At 40.2% G+C, this 12,849-nt stretch overlaps 2 protein-coding genes across 2 annotated transcripts; one reads left to right on the top strand and one right to left on the bottom strand.

Annotated features, from left to right (window-relative positions):
• The first annotated feature begins 1,914 nt into the window (after positions 1–1,914).
• On the top strand, positions 1,915–6,930 carry LOC102196384 (macrophage mannose receptor 1). The gene is made up of 14 exons (XM_005720531.1): positions 1,915–1,962; positions 2,041–2,111; positions 3,128–3,228; positions 3,340–3,459; positions 3,590–3,727; positions 3,821–3,975; positions 4,102–4,201; positions 4,333–4,568; positions 5,012–5,195; positions 5,315–5,563; positions 5,672–5,851; positions 5,993–6,049; positions 6,658–6,800; positions 6,886–6,930. Exons 1-14 carry the CDS (start codon positions 1,960–1,962, stop codon positions 6,928–6,930), a joined length of 1,782 nt encoding a protein of 593 aa, XP_005720588.1. The 5' UTR covers positions 1,915–1,959.
• Positions 6,931–8,969: 2,039 nt separating this feature from the next.
• On the bottom strand, positions 8,970–12,820 carry LOC102194466 (AF4/FMR2 family member 4-like). The gene is made up of 5 exons (XM_005720328.1): positions 12,290–12,820; positions 11,854–11,947; positions 11,694–11,731; positions 11,378–11,592; positions 8,970–10,313 (listed from the first exon to the last, which is right to left on the bottom strand). The coding sequence occupies exons 2-5, from the start codon at positions 11,920–11,922 to the stop codon at positions 10,192–10,194; spliced, it is 444 nt and encodes a 147-aa protein (XP_005720385.1). The 5' UTR covers positions 11,923–11,947; positions 12,290–12,820; the 3' UTR covers positions 8,970–10,191.
• Positions 12,821–12,849: the final 29 nt, after the last annotated feature.

Genomic DNA, 12,849 nt, shown 5'->3' with positions numbered 1-12,849 from the left:
GCCCCCCTTCCGGCCCTCCTCTCTGCTCTCTCCAATCTTATCTTACTTACTTCTCTTACTCCTCTCTATCACCTTTTCTGTCCCTTTGAAGAAATAGAATAAACTGTAGAAAACTAAACAGGTAAAAGAAGAAGCGAAATAACAATTTTAACATAAACCAGTGACACACGCTGGGGCCTGATCAACCCTGGCAGGGCCTCCTTGGATGAGGGTGTCTAGTGATAATGGCCAAAATGCCCGATGAATCCAAGGTCCACTACTGATGATGTGTCCCAAATTTTAATCATTTAGATCAGATCTCTAATCCCTAAACCTAACCAAGGAAAAATGGCAGATTAGCTTGGGTAAAAAGAACAAAACTTGAGGCACACAACAATATGTGCTGCTGGTAAAGTTTCTGGGCTGCTTTTCCTCATAGCAGCCATCCCCCAAGCTTTTCTCCATCAAAAGCAATGCATTGTCAGGGATTGTAACATCTAGTCCTTTTACTGAATAAAGCCAAAAAAATATTTTAAAAAAATACAATGTCTCTGAGGTGAAGGTGACTACACTTTGAAAAACAAACAAACTTGTAGGACTGAAATTCTTCCAAACACTGAGCAATTCCATTAGGTACAGAGTAGCTGCTATCTGAGGTACAGTACAGTTTGCCTATTAAAAAAGCTAGCCATCTCACTTCAGCTTTGTTAGCCAACCTCTTTTACCTTTGCTGCACCAGAGGCAAACTACAAAATGAGTCCGCCAGTAACAACAATCCCACCTCAATTTCTCCAGAATTGTGTAGTTTAGTTTTTTCTTATTGTTATTATTATTAATAATAAACACAAGAAACCAAAATCTCTTTCTGTTTTTAGATAACGGTGGTGGTACTTGTGTGGCTATGACAACGGGTCAGGTTGGTGGTTTCTGGGATGACAAGCAGTGCTTGGACAAATATGCCTTCGTATGTGAAAAATACAGACCTGACATCAGCCCGCCCACCAAGGCCCCGACTGTTCCTCCTGCATAGGGCTGTGCTGCTGGCTGGACAGCCAAACCCCATTTCAGGCACTGTTATAAGGTAATAACAGCACAAAGTTAAACATCTAAAAGTGTGATTATCTGCAAGAGAAGGTCAGTTATTCATTTTCCAGGGGTGATTTATTGCAGCTCTTCCACAACGTGGACTGGTCCTTGAAGAAGAGCTGGGAAGCAGCGCTTGAGGACTGTATCGCCAGAGGTGGTAATCTGGCCAGCATCCACACTCAGGAGGAAGAAGAGTTTCTTGCTCTGTACAGCAAAGGCACTACCAAGTGGATTGGTCTCAGGAGCAACCCAATAGAAGGAGGTGAGCAAAATATATGTATTGCAGACTGGACCCGGTTAAATGGAAGCCAAATAAAGAATAAACCTAAAAAACAACTCTTCCCTTATTGCAGGATATTCTTGGAGCGATGGCACGCCTCTGTCCCACACCAACTGGGGTAACGGGGAGCCAAACAATCACGAGGGTCGGGAGGACTGTGTAGAGATGGTGAGCAACGCGAATGGCACCTACTCGTTGTGGAATGATCTCAACTGTGACGCTCATCAGGATTGGATATGCAAGATTACTAAAGGAAAGGATCCCATCCTTCCCCCTAGGCCCCCATCACCTGAACCAGGTAACTAAGGCACCTGTTGTTTCTCTACAGAGGGATCAAGTCATGAATTTGCTTCCCTTAAGGATAGAGCAATTTTTATATGAATTCAGACCCTCACAAACCCTCACAATGTCTGAGTGTTTGTTTTTTCCTAACGTTTCAAACTTCAGCTCCCGATTGTGGCTCGAACCCCGGCTGGAGGAAGAACAAAAACATCTGCTATTACTACAATGACACTGACATAGTGGACTTCCACACAGCTTTCACACGGTGCTATGCAGAGAAAGCCAGACTTGTGTCCATCCTAAACAGAGAAGAACAAGCATATGTTAACAGCATGGTATGCTTTTTCATCTTTAACTTCATTAGAGATTATTTACTGAGGAAAAATGAGTGATAAGTCTTGCTGCTGTTTCAGGTGGGGACAGGAAAGGTTACTGCAGCCTGGATTGGAATGAGGATGTTTGGCACAGTAGATGGACAATACGTGTAAGTATGTTTCTAAGCAATTGCACCAAAGCAAAGAAATGTTAAACAAATCTTTTTTGTGTCATTTTCTTTTTTCATAGTTCTGAGCAGCAGAGTTTCCATTTCACAATATTTAGAGATATTTCATGTCCTTAAAACTGATATTTAATGTAACAGATCAGGACTTCACGCTGAGGGTCCAGGGGAGGGGGAGAGAAAATGTCAGAACAAAATTTGCATAAGCAAATAGCAAAGTTTTACCGTCTTTGGTTTGCTATGTTTTAGTTTTTTTGGTCACATTTATACACAAAAATCAGCCCACCATGAGAACTGCCACAGAAAACATCTTTGTGTCTTTATTCAGCGCTGGGCACTCACAGAGCCCTACAAATTCACAAATTGATTTTCATATATTTTCCTTTTTTTCCTTTTATGTACTATAAAATTGGAAAAACTATAAGTTGCCCACAGCTGACTATAAGTCAGATTATATCATCTGACTTCAATAAATATTTGCAACCTCACACAGTATGCAGAAAAAAATGAGAATGATGCACATATTTACACGTGTGGGACAGCAGGAGTAACTTCATCAACATCAATTGAAGTTGATTAGATGAACTTAGATGAACACCACGTGAAACGCCTGATTTATTTAGAGAACAGCTGCCCTAACCTCAAAGATCCCAGAGTTTGAATCAAATTATGAAGGAAAGGTTTGCCCTCATGTTGACTCATCTTTATCTCACTTATCTACAACGCCATACTGATTACAAAGAGAAAAACTTGCATTCAATCTGTGCTGTGTTATTTTTGTTAGTACCCTTATGTTTGACCTAATTTGCTTTGCTGTCGGTATATCACACTGATGATTATGAGTTCATATATGTGACCATTGTTATCATTGCTCTGGTTAGTAAATTTAGACCAAATTCACTAATTTACTACTGACATTCAACATACTTTAACAGATTTGAAGATAAGGAAAATCTTTTCTTTTAGTGTAAAACTGTAAAATTTCTGTTTTATGTGCTCAGGTGGGTCGACCACTCCCCTATGACATACACTCACTGGGCTCCTGGTGAGCCCAACAATGCTAACGGGGAGGAGCAGTGCGTGCAGATGAACAGACATCAAGGTACTGCACCTTCTGTCAACTGACAACTTAGATCAAATACGCTATTTTTTAACTAATGTGTCTTTATGACTTAACTATAATGATGCGTGCAATATACTCTGACTTGCTAAGGTGGATGGAACGATGCCAACTGTGGTCGGGCTTCAGCAGGTTACGTATGTAAGAAGTTCCCCGGAGATATTCACACTCCGCCTCCACCAACACAGCCCTGGGAGGGCAACTGTCCTGCAGGTAACATACACAGTTTAAATACAAATTTGGTTAAATCACACAGGCTGACTAATGCTGCTGGTTCTTTCACATCAGCTGGAGTATTTTTTCTCTGTTTATTACTCATTACGATTTTCCTCCTCCCCTGTAGGTTGGCTGCGTTTCAACAATAAGTGCTTCATGTTCAAAGGAAAAAAGAATGATATTAAAGGAAACTGGTCATATGCTCGAAGTTGGTGCAGGGAGCAAGGAGGAGGCTTGGCAGTCATTGATGACCAGTATGAGAATGGTAAGCTCAGCATATAACCATTAAACAAAACATTATTAGAACAGAGGTTTCCTCCACAGAGACGGCTCTTTACATTTCCGTTCTCTCCTACAGACTTTGTTGCTAGTTACCTGAGGGACCTGGAGCTCCCCACATGGATCGGTCTGTCAGATCTCTTGGTGGAGAATCAGTACGCCTGGAGTGATGGGGTCAGTCCAGTTCTGTACACCAACTGGAATGACAAAGAGCCCAACAATGCGAACGGAGTGGTGAGGACACTTTGCTTCAGATTATCACTAATCGAGTGAAGCAGATGGGAAAGTACTGTAAAGTTGTGGGCTCATAAACAGGGAAAGGACACATTTAGCCTTGACTATTCTTGGTTTGCTCAACAGGAAAACTGTGTGACGATTACTCATAGCCCCCTGTTAACTGGCAAATGGAACGATGACAACTGCGACAACAATCACAGCTTCGTCTGCTCCAGAAAGAAATGTTAGTAAACACTCCAGAGATAATTCTTCCTGCTCAGATGCAATTGCATTTCACAGACTACAAAAAACATTTTAAATGCATGCTAGCTTAAACCTTCTTATTAAGTATTTGTCAATCTCCCTAAATATTAGCAAGCAGTATCCAGCCGCCTCCACCCACAAAGAGCCCCTGCCCAGCAGGCTACATCTCATGGTACCTGAACTGTTACAAACTGGTGGAGGAGCCAGCGACCTGGGATGCAGCTCAGGCAGCCTGCAAGGATCAGGGAGGCAATCTGGCCAGCATCGACATGAGCTACGACCAGGCCTTTGTGGCTGGAGCGGTCCTGCAGGGAAAAGCTGATGCCTGGATTGGACTGAAGCGCAAGGTGCTGTTTAGAGAGAAACAGAAAAGTTTTGTTCCAAGTAGAATTCAGAAGAATTCGCATTAAATATGCTACAAATAGAAGAAAAATACTCCAGGAAAGGCACTAATTATAGAAGGTGAAAACACCTTATTGCAAGTAAAGATCCTACATTAATAAAAAGTATTGAGAAAATTTTACTAGGAAGATTTACTTTTAAAAAAGTAGACTCATTTCAATTAAACTAGGAATCAAAGGCAGACATCTCTAATATAAAAGCTACCAGAGCTATTAAAAAAACAACAACAACTGAGTAATCAGTTGTGGATTTAAACCTTCTGTCTTCTCTCACTGGTATTTGTTTTTTTCTGCACTCTTGGAGTCACTTCCTTGATGCTTGTCTAATGGCACTGTGTGATCCATGACAATCTAAACATTTAATCATATGTTGTTGCCTTGTGATGCAGGATGATGGCTCCTACATGTGGACAGATGGTTGGCCAGTTTTTTTCACTCAGTGGGGACCAGGAGAGCCCACTAACATTAAGGATGAGGGCTGTGTGAGTATGCATGCTTCGAGGATGTTCCACGGGACCTGGAATGACACCAAGTGTGACCTAGAGAAACCATACATCTGCAAGAAAACCTCAGGTACAAGCTCAATCAGAATTGAACTTTTTTTCTTTCTTTTTAATTGCTTTTAGTCAGTTTCTGACTAATTATATATGCTTTCATTTATATAACCTTTAATAATAACACTTGTCTCTCAGAGAAACCTCCAACCACTCCCGCCCCTGGTGATGGGATGTGTCAGCGCTTTGCGATACCCTATGGCAAGTACTGTTACTATGTGTACAGTGGTGAGGTCGGCTTCTCTTGGCCGGACTCTGAACACTACTGCCAGGCAGGCAGGATGGAGCTGGTCTCCATTCACAGCAGAGCAGAGGTAGAATTCCTCAAGAGCTTCAACTACAGCAAAAATATGAACCTCTGGATTGGCCTTACCAGGGATAACAACTGTGAGTTTACAAATGGAAAGAAAAAGAGAGAGACTCGTTGCTTTCACAGGGCTATTGTACCAGGGCTTAATTCAGTAAAATGAATCAACTTTTCTTTTAAACCTGCAGTTGGCTGGGCCTGGACAGATGAGACCTCTGTAAGCTTCCTCAACTGGGCTCCCAATGAACCCAATTCAGCGTTTCACCCAGGGAACATGGCCGAGAACTGTGTGGAGATGTACAAAGACGGACGCTGGAATGACAACAACTGCATGGAGAAGAAAAGTTTTGCTTGCCGCCACCCTCAGTGTAAGCATTTTTCCTATTTCCCTTTTTAGATATTTTAATGCAGCACAGATGTAAGGCAATTTCTGCAGCTTTAATAACGCTTATTGAATTTGGTAATGATAAGTAGCGGAATAACAGGCTCTTTGTAAATCTGTCTTTCAGTTTATCAAACAGATGAGAACAAAAATCCAATTTATCCCACTGAAGCTCCAGCTAACAGTAAGTGACAAATATGGTTGCTTTACAATATAACTTGGTTCTCATGTCAGCAAATAATAATTAAGCCATGCATTTAATAATAAACAAACCAAAAAAAAACAAAAAACCCCAACAACAACAGGTCTAAATCAGCTAGTCCTTGTAGAGCAAAATCTCCCATTTGGATTTCTGAGACTTTGAGGACATTTGTGGTCCCCAGATGACAAAAAAACTACTTTGGAAATTCCCCAACTTTTCACCTGTTGCAGCCTTACAGGTTTAAGTGTGGATTTCAGTTACTAAGTTGGTCATTGTTCATGGCAACCGTTAATAATGTCCCCTGCCACAATCATTAACAAGTGTACTGATCCACTTATTTTATGTAGTACCACACACAGACTAAAGTTTTATTTCCTCTAAAATTTCCCCATCTGCCTTAACCTTATGTTGTCTTTGTTGCCAATTTAACATCCAGACACAACTATTACACAAGTATTGAACATGTTAGAATACTAATAATAGGGTTTAGTGTAAAGCGTCACTGAAATACAATCGCATAGGTATAAGCAAAGTAAGACATTGGAGTGATTCTAGCAGGTTAATATCTCACCTGAGCTGGTTTGTCTCAGACGTAGGGCTGATAGCTGGCATCGTCGTTGCAGTCATCGTGGTTGTCGCCATAATAGTTGGACTGTTCTACGTCTTCAGTGTGCGTGGATATAAACTGAGCACCTTGAGCTTGCCAGCAAAAAGCACCAGTAGAATTGATGTGGTAAGTTTTTAATTAGCCTGTCATGATTGGATAAACAAATATATTAATGTCAGTGCTAAAAACTCATGTCATTCTTGTGTTGCAGCCTGCCTTTACCAACCCCAACTTCGTAGGAGAATCGGACACATAAATCGTCGAGCTTTTCACATTAACACTGATTTTTTGCAAATCAATAACATAGTTTGTTATTTTTATACAATGCAGACTATCCCCGCTCTCAAAGGGCAAGACAGAACATGCAAACTCCACACAGAAAAGCCTCAGTTGGCTGGTGGATTTGAATCCAGAAACATCAGTGCTGCCAGTCAACATGTTGTGATACGTTAATACCATTAAAATATAGTGAGATAACATTTCCCCATTTTTCCACATGCAGCAGTAATGATGTCGATATATAGCCAGTTGCTGTTTTGCAGATTTTATAGCAAAGTGCCAAATTATTCTCTCTTTTTAAAAAAAAAATAAAAATAAAACAAACAACCGTGTTTTCATTTCCAGTGTTTATTCATGTCTGTACACTGCAACACAAAAATTTTATTTTATTTTATTTTTAAACATATTTTACAAAATGAAAAAACAAACATCCTTCAAAAAGCCTTTTTAGACATGTTTCCAGTAAATAATCATTTGGACAAATCTGTTGCGGAGCAACTCATAAATGAAGCACCAACAACCAAAGATAATGAGAATAAAGCCACAGATGAGAAAGTACAAGAACCCAGGAATTCAGAAAACCGATAAAGTTGCACAATTTATAAATCCTGAATGACAAATTTTGCAGTTTCCATTCATGGAGGCATCCAAGGTAAGAAACTGCTGAGGATCTGTACATAAAATGTAATCCCACATTCCATGGCACCAGTGGTCCTTACGTACAAAGAATAATAATTTTATTTATGAGAAAATAAAATTCAGAATACTTTGATCGTTTTTCAGCCCTTATTTAAATCTTGTAACTACACCGAAACGACCAATTTAAAAAGTGAAACTTCCAAAACCCAGTGGCACATATGGCACTAGTCTAAACCAAAGTTTCTTTTTCTGCTTCAATAATTACTCACTGATCATTTCTGTATCCCCCTCCCTGTGTAGGAAAACCCCCCCAAATAAAACTTGTGTAACCAATGTTACCAACCCAAACTGTATTGCTGAGAGCCAAACTTGGAGTAAACAATAACGACTAACACAGTCACGTTGGTCTTGGAAACAGCCCTTCTGCACAATAATGCTCTGAAATTAAGTACAAAATACTCAAAACTCTCATTAGTAAGCCATAGTTTCCCACTGATTAAGTTAAAGTTTGCCAACCAAAGTGTGGGAACACAGATCAAGCTTACTGGTGCAAAAACTGAAGGAAACATTAAATAGCATCACCTTTGTTAATGACTACAACAATCTAGTTTAAAGGCAACACAGACTGACAAACAGGCTCAAAGTGAACCACTACATCCACCATCACAGCCAAAGAAAGACCTTTTTCTTCTGTTTACACAAGGACTTGAAGACACGCCTTTGGTTAAAGGCTAGGTTCACATTTTGCATGCATGGAAATGATCACTGGATATTGAAATGTTTATTTCTGTTCATGAAGCAATAAAAATGAAAGTGTTAGGGGACAAAATCCACAGTCCTCATTTTGCATAAAAATGCTTTTGCAAGCCGAACTCAATCTGATCTTTTTATTCAAAATTCCCCTTTTCTGTTCAGCTGCATCTCTGGAAGCAGATCCAGTGACCTGTGTTTACATTTGATCTGCATCAAGAGCATATAAGGAAAAATACAAGTTAAAAGCAGTGACGTGTCCACTGAATCTGACCGTATTGGCTTGTAATGACTGATTTCAGCCAGGTCACCTGACTCTACCTTCCTGTTCTTTTAAGCAAGCTCAACAAAAGCTTTAGGCATTAGCAGTGGTATAACAGTAGCACTGTGCTTCCTTTGTCCTGATGATGTACCATGTTTGGCCAGCTGCACCTCATAACTGCACAAATTGAGATAAGATCAGGTTGCAAGATATTTTCATACCTGGTTGTCTGTGCCAACCATGTGCAACTACAGTACGTCTGTAGAGTCACAAGCAAGAATTTTGTTACACAAGAAGAGCACTGTGAATTGTGTACCTTTTCACAGCCAGCATGGACAGCAGGAATGATCACAGGGACCAGAAACTCAACGTGTGCGTTGCTTTTATTTGACACTTGAACGCTATAGTTTCCACGAGGAGGAGGCCAAAAGTGCAATCTTCTTTGACTTGATGACAGGAATAAAATGAAGTCTGCTTTGGTCTAACAAATTAGGCACTACAATTAAACGGTCCTGCAGCCAGATCACCCCATACCACAACTTCACCATTATTCCAAAAACCATTAAACACGATTCACCAGTGAGTCAGGTACTTCCCAATCATCATTCACACAAAAACAGCATTCCTCACAGGAGCAGAAAGGTAAGACACAAAATGAAATGTTTATAGCTTGAAATCAACAAGACTACACTTGCACCTGATACACAATGGCTTCTGAAAATGCCTGTGCAGATACAGCCCCTCTGAAATAAAGGTTTTTCCAACTCTGCCTCTCAGCTTTGTTCATATGTTAGTTGTACCCCAACATACCTTCATTCATCTGATTGTGATTAATGCATGTGCTCATCATTTAGCCTTCTTATTGCACCTGCACTGTGTTGTCAATCTGACAAAGCCAATTTGAAACAACAGAAAACAGATTCCAATATGGAGGATTTAAAATGAATAAATTAAATGCCAATTTAATGTAACCATCTGGCACTTCTGCAACACACTTCATGGTCTTTAGCAGAAAAAAAAAAAAATCAAAATACAAAAAGCCTAAGTTTAACTTTCAGAATGAAACAGATATGAAATAAAATCAACCAGGAAAAGTTGAGACTAAATATCATTTATGTGCTGCGTTTCCTGACATCAATAACAAAAGTTGGTATAATCAGCATAAAAAAGTAACACCTTTGTGAGTACTTCCACCACAACTGTGTTTATCAGCCAAGTAGGACCAAAGTCCATTTTCAAAAATATCCGATGTGCTTCCATTCAAATGCCACTAAGCCTCGATTTGTAAGTATTTTCTGACATCATCTGAAGGTGTGGTTTTCAGCACACGTCCATGTTTTTTAAAGTGTCAGGAAAACAAGGCGACAGGAAGAACAAGAGCATCAGTGTGTGTCGTCTTCTTGATGGGGAATCCAAAATCTAGCCTTTAGAGCATGCATCCGCATCGATACTGTTGACGAGATTAGTCAATGTCCATGCCAAAAATGGCACAAGCCTGAGGGTAAGCTGAGGTTGTGATCAGGGTAAACATACCAACGTGAATTTAAGGCAGTGAGAGGCAGCTTGAAGGTTCACAGGCCTTCGGTGTCATACCTTTTGGCTGTCCAGCCTCAGCCAGTAAACACCTTGTCTTGTGTAGCGGACCATGGAGGTCATATCTGAAGACAAGTTTAAGGGCCCCATAACAGTGTCCAGCTCTGCCAACATACCTGAAACACATGGAAACAAAAGCACGGTAAAGCTCCACAAACAAAAACAAGTCCGTCCATCCATCCATTCGCTTCCGCTTATCCTTTTCAGGGTCGCGGGGGGCGCTGGAGCCTATCCCAGCTGTCATAGGGCGAGAGGCAGGGTACACCCTGGACAGGTCACCAGTCTGTCGCAGGGCCAACACACAGGGACAGACAACCAGTCGCACCAACATTCACACCCAGTGGCAATTTGGATTTTCCAATTAACCTATCCCCACAAGCTGCATGTCTTTGGACGGTGGGAGGAAGCCGGAGTACCCGGAGGGAACCCACGCAGACACGGGGAGAACATGCAAACTCCACACAGAAAGACCCCGGCCTGATGGTGGAATTGAACTCAGGACGTGCAGGCAACAGTGCTAACCACCGTGCTGCCAAAAACAAATCAGTCAAACAATTTTAATTTGTTAATTCGTTTTTTGTTTGTTTGTTTTTTAAATAAATGTGATGTAGCACGGTACAAGTTAATCAGTGATGCATACCGAGAATGTCAGCTGCCCACAGGAACAGCAAAGCAACAGGGCAAGCAAAACAACTGGATCTTTCAATATTTCCTTAGTTTGTCATCTTTACTTTGCAGTTTCTCTCAATATTACCTTAGTTTCACACACAATTTCCCATGCATAAACTGCAAATAAAAAATACAATTTTTTGTTATGTCCTAAATCCTTGTCAAGCAGATGCCAGCTATGAGGGGAAAACCCTTCTCACTGCAGCTGCACACAACTAAATTTTACTGGCTGACCAACTTTGCATCCTTTGCCTTTGGTGATGGCGCATTATGATTGATAAAATGTTTCTTGTAAACCTAGTGGAGTTTATAAAATCAACAGATTAATTGCTTATGAACATCCGACAAGTGACTATTTGCATCATTATTAAAGCACAATAATTAAAGTGTCCTGTGTGGTTAGAAAAGCACAACCAATGTCTTTAAGTCCCTCCACACTACAAACATTCACTGAGCTTTCCAGGTCGTTTTAACCTTCTTTAACCTTTGGTCTCTTTTCCTTTGTTCTTACCGCTGCCTTTACGTGCCAACTCTTCTGCCTGCTCCCAGATGTCATGAGCACTCAAAAACAATGATGTGATGTTGACATAGGTGAAAGTCATTTGTTCAATGGCTTGAGGAACTGCCACAGTACTGCCCACAACCAACCCACTGGCACTGTGGTTAGAGCTAGGACCTGAGGTGGTGGCTGGAGATGGCAGGCAGGTGGACAGGTTGTCTCCCACTCTAAAGGAGAATTGTTAAAAAAAAAAAAAAAATTACAGAATGTCTTTACACAGTTGAGAGCAATGTACTCGTTACTGTAATATAGAAAGAAAATGACTTGCCTAGATGTTTGAGGATTGTGTGTTGCCTGAGCAGAGCTCTGTAAGAGAAATTTAATCAGCAAAACAAATATTGACCAGCTCCTGTGCTCATACATCAATGCCATTTTCTACAAGTAATAAGGCAATCTGCCATTACAAGCCATCTCCTTTAAATACTTACACTGAAGTGTTCAGTGAGGGTCTTTGAATACTTTAGTGCAGCTTTGTGTTTGTGTCGAAACATGGCCATTTGCAGGAGAGACTGGCACTTCAAACTACAGGACACACATGACTGTTACTTATAGGTCACATGACTACAAACAAACAACAGAATAATAGTGAATATTATCCATCTATTTTACAACTCCTAATTTCTTATTTCTATTTGCTTATGCTTTCTTTGACAACATATTTAGACATGTGAGGAATTGTTTAATAAGAACTTTATGCTGCTACATATCAGTCAGTTTCCAGTGATACAGCCTAACTTCCTGAACTAACGTTACATGAGGAGGCATTAAGACAAACCTTCACAGGTTAATAGGGTCTCAGACATTGTAATAAATAGAGAAAACAGCACATTAATCATGATTAATCATGCATGATTCAAACCTTACCATAAAACTAGAAAGTCTTTCTCTGGGGGTGGAGCAGAAAGGTCCACGGAGTTTTTAAGTTTCAGCACAAACCTGTGAAATTAGAAAATCATGATCAAGTCATGGATCAAACTCAGAACCAAAATACAAATACCATAGATACACTGTGACAAATGTTTGTCTTCTTCTAGAGAAATATAGAATTACTTGCTTGAGTGTCTTGAAAGTTAAAAGGCACATTTTCCCTGCTCTGTACTTGGCGACATGATTTACAGGCATGCGTCTGCTTCCACTATTAATTCACTCATGAATCTATCCTGGTGTCAGGCTTATTACAGGCAATTTTTACTGTGCTAACTAAAACAGCGTTATAAGATGCTTTTGTTTTTCTATAAGGCTCTCATTGGAACATTACAATTTTATATCACACTATGATAGACCGCTTCTGCATCACATTAAAAATTATTTACTTTGAAAGTATTTAGAGTCCAACTTACTTGTGATCTCACATTACTGGCTGATATCAGTCATTTATCTATGTTTTATGTAGCTGATTATAACAGTGGATAAATCTAATTTTT

Source organism: Pundamilia nyererei, unplaced genomic scaffold (genome assembly GCF_000239375.1).
Source record: "Pundamilia nyererei isolate P.nyererei 1_Seehausen unplaced genomic scaffold, PunNye1.0 scaffold00002, whole genome shotgun sequence".
In the NCBI taxonomy this organism is placed as follows: Eukaryota; Metazoa; Chordata; class Actinopteri; order Cichliformes; family Cichlidae; genus Pundamilia; species Pundamilia nyererei.
The sequence above is the reverse complement of the archived record's forward strand: the minus strand, read 5'-3'. Positions and strand labels throughout refer to the sequence as shown.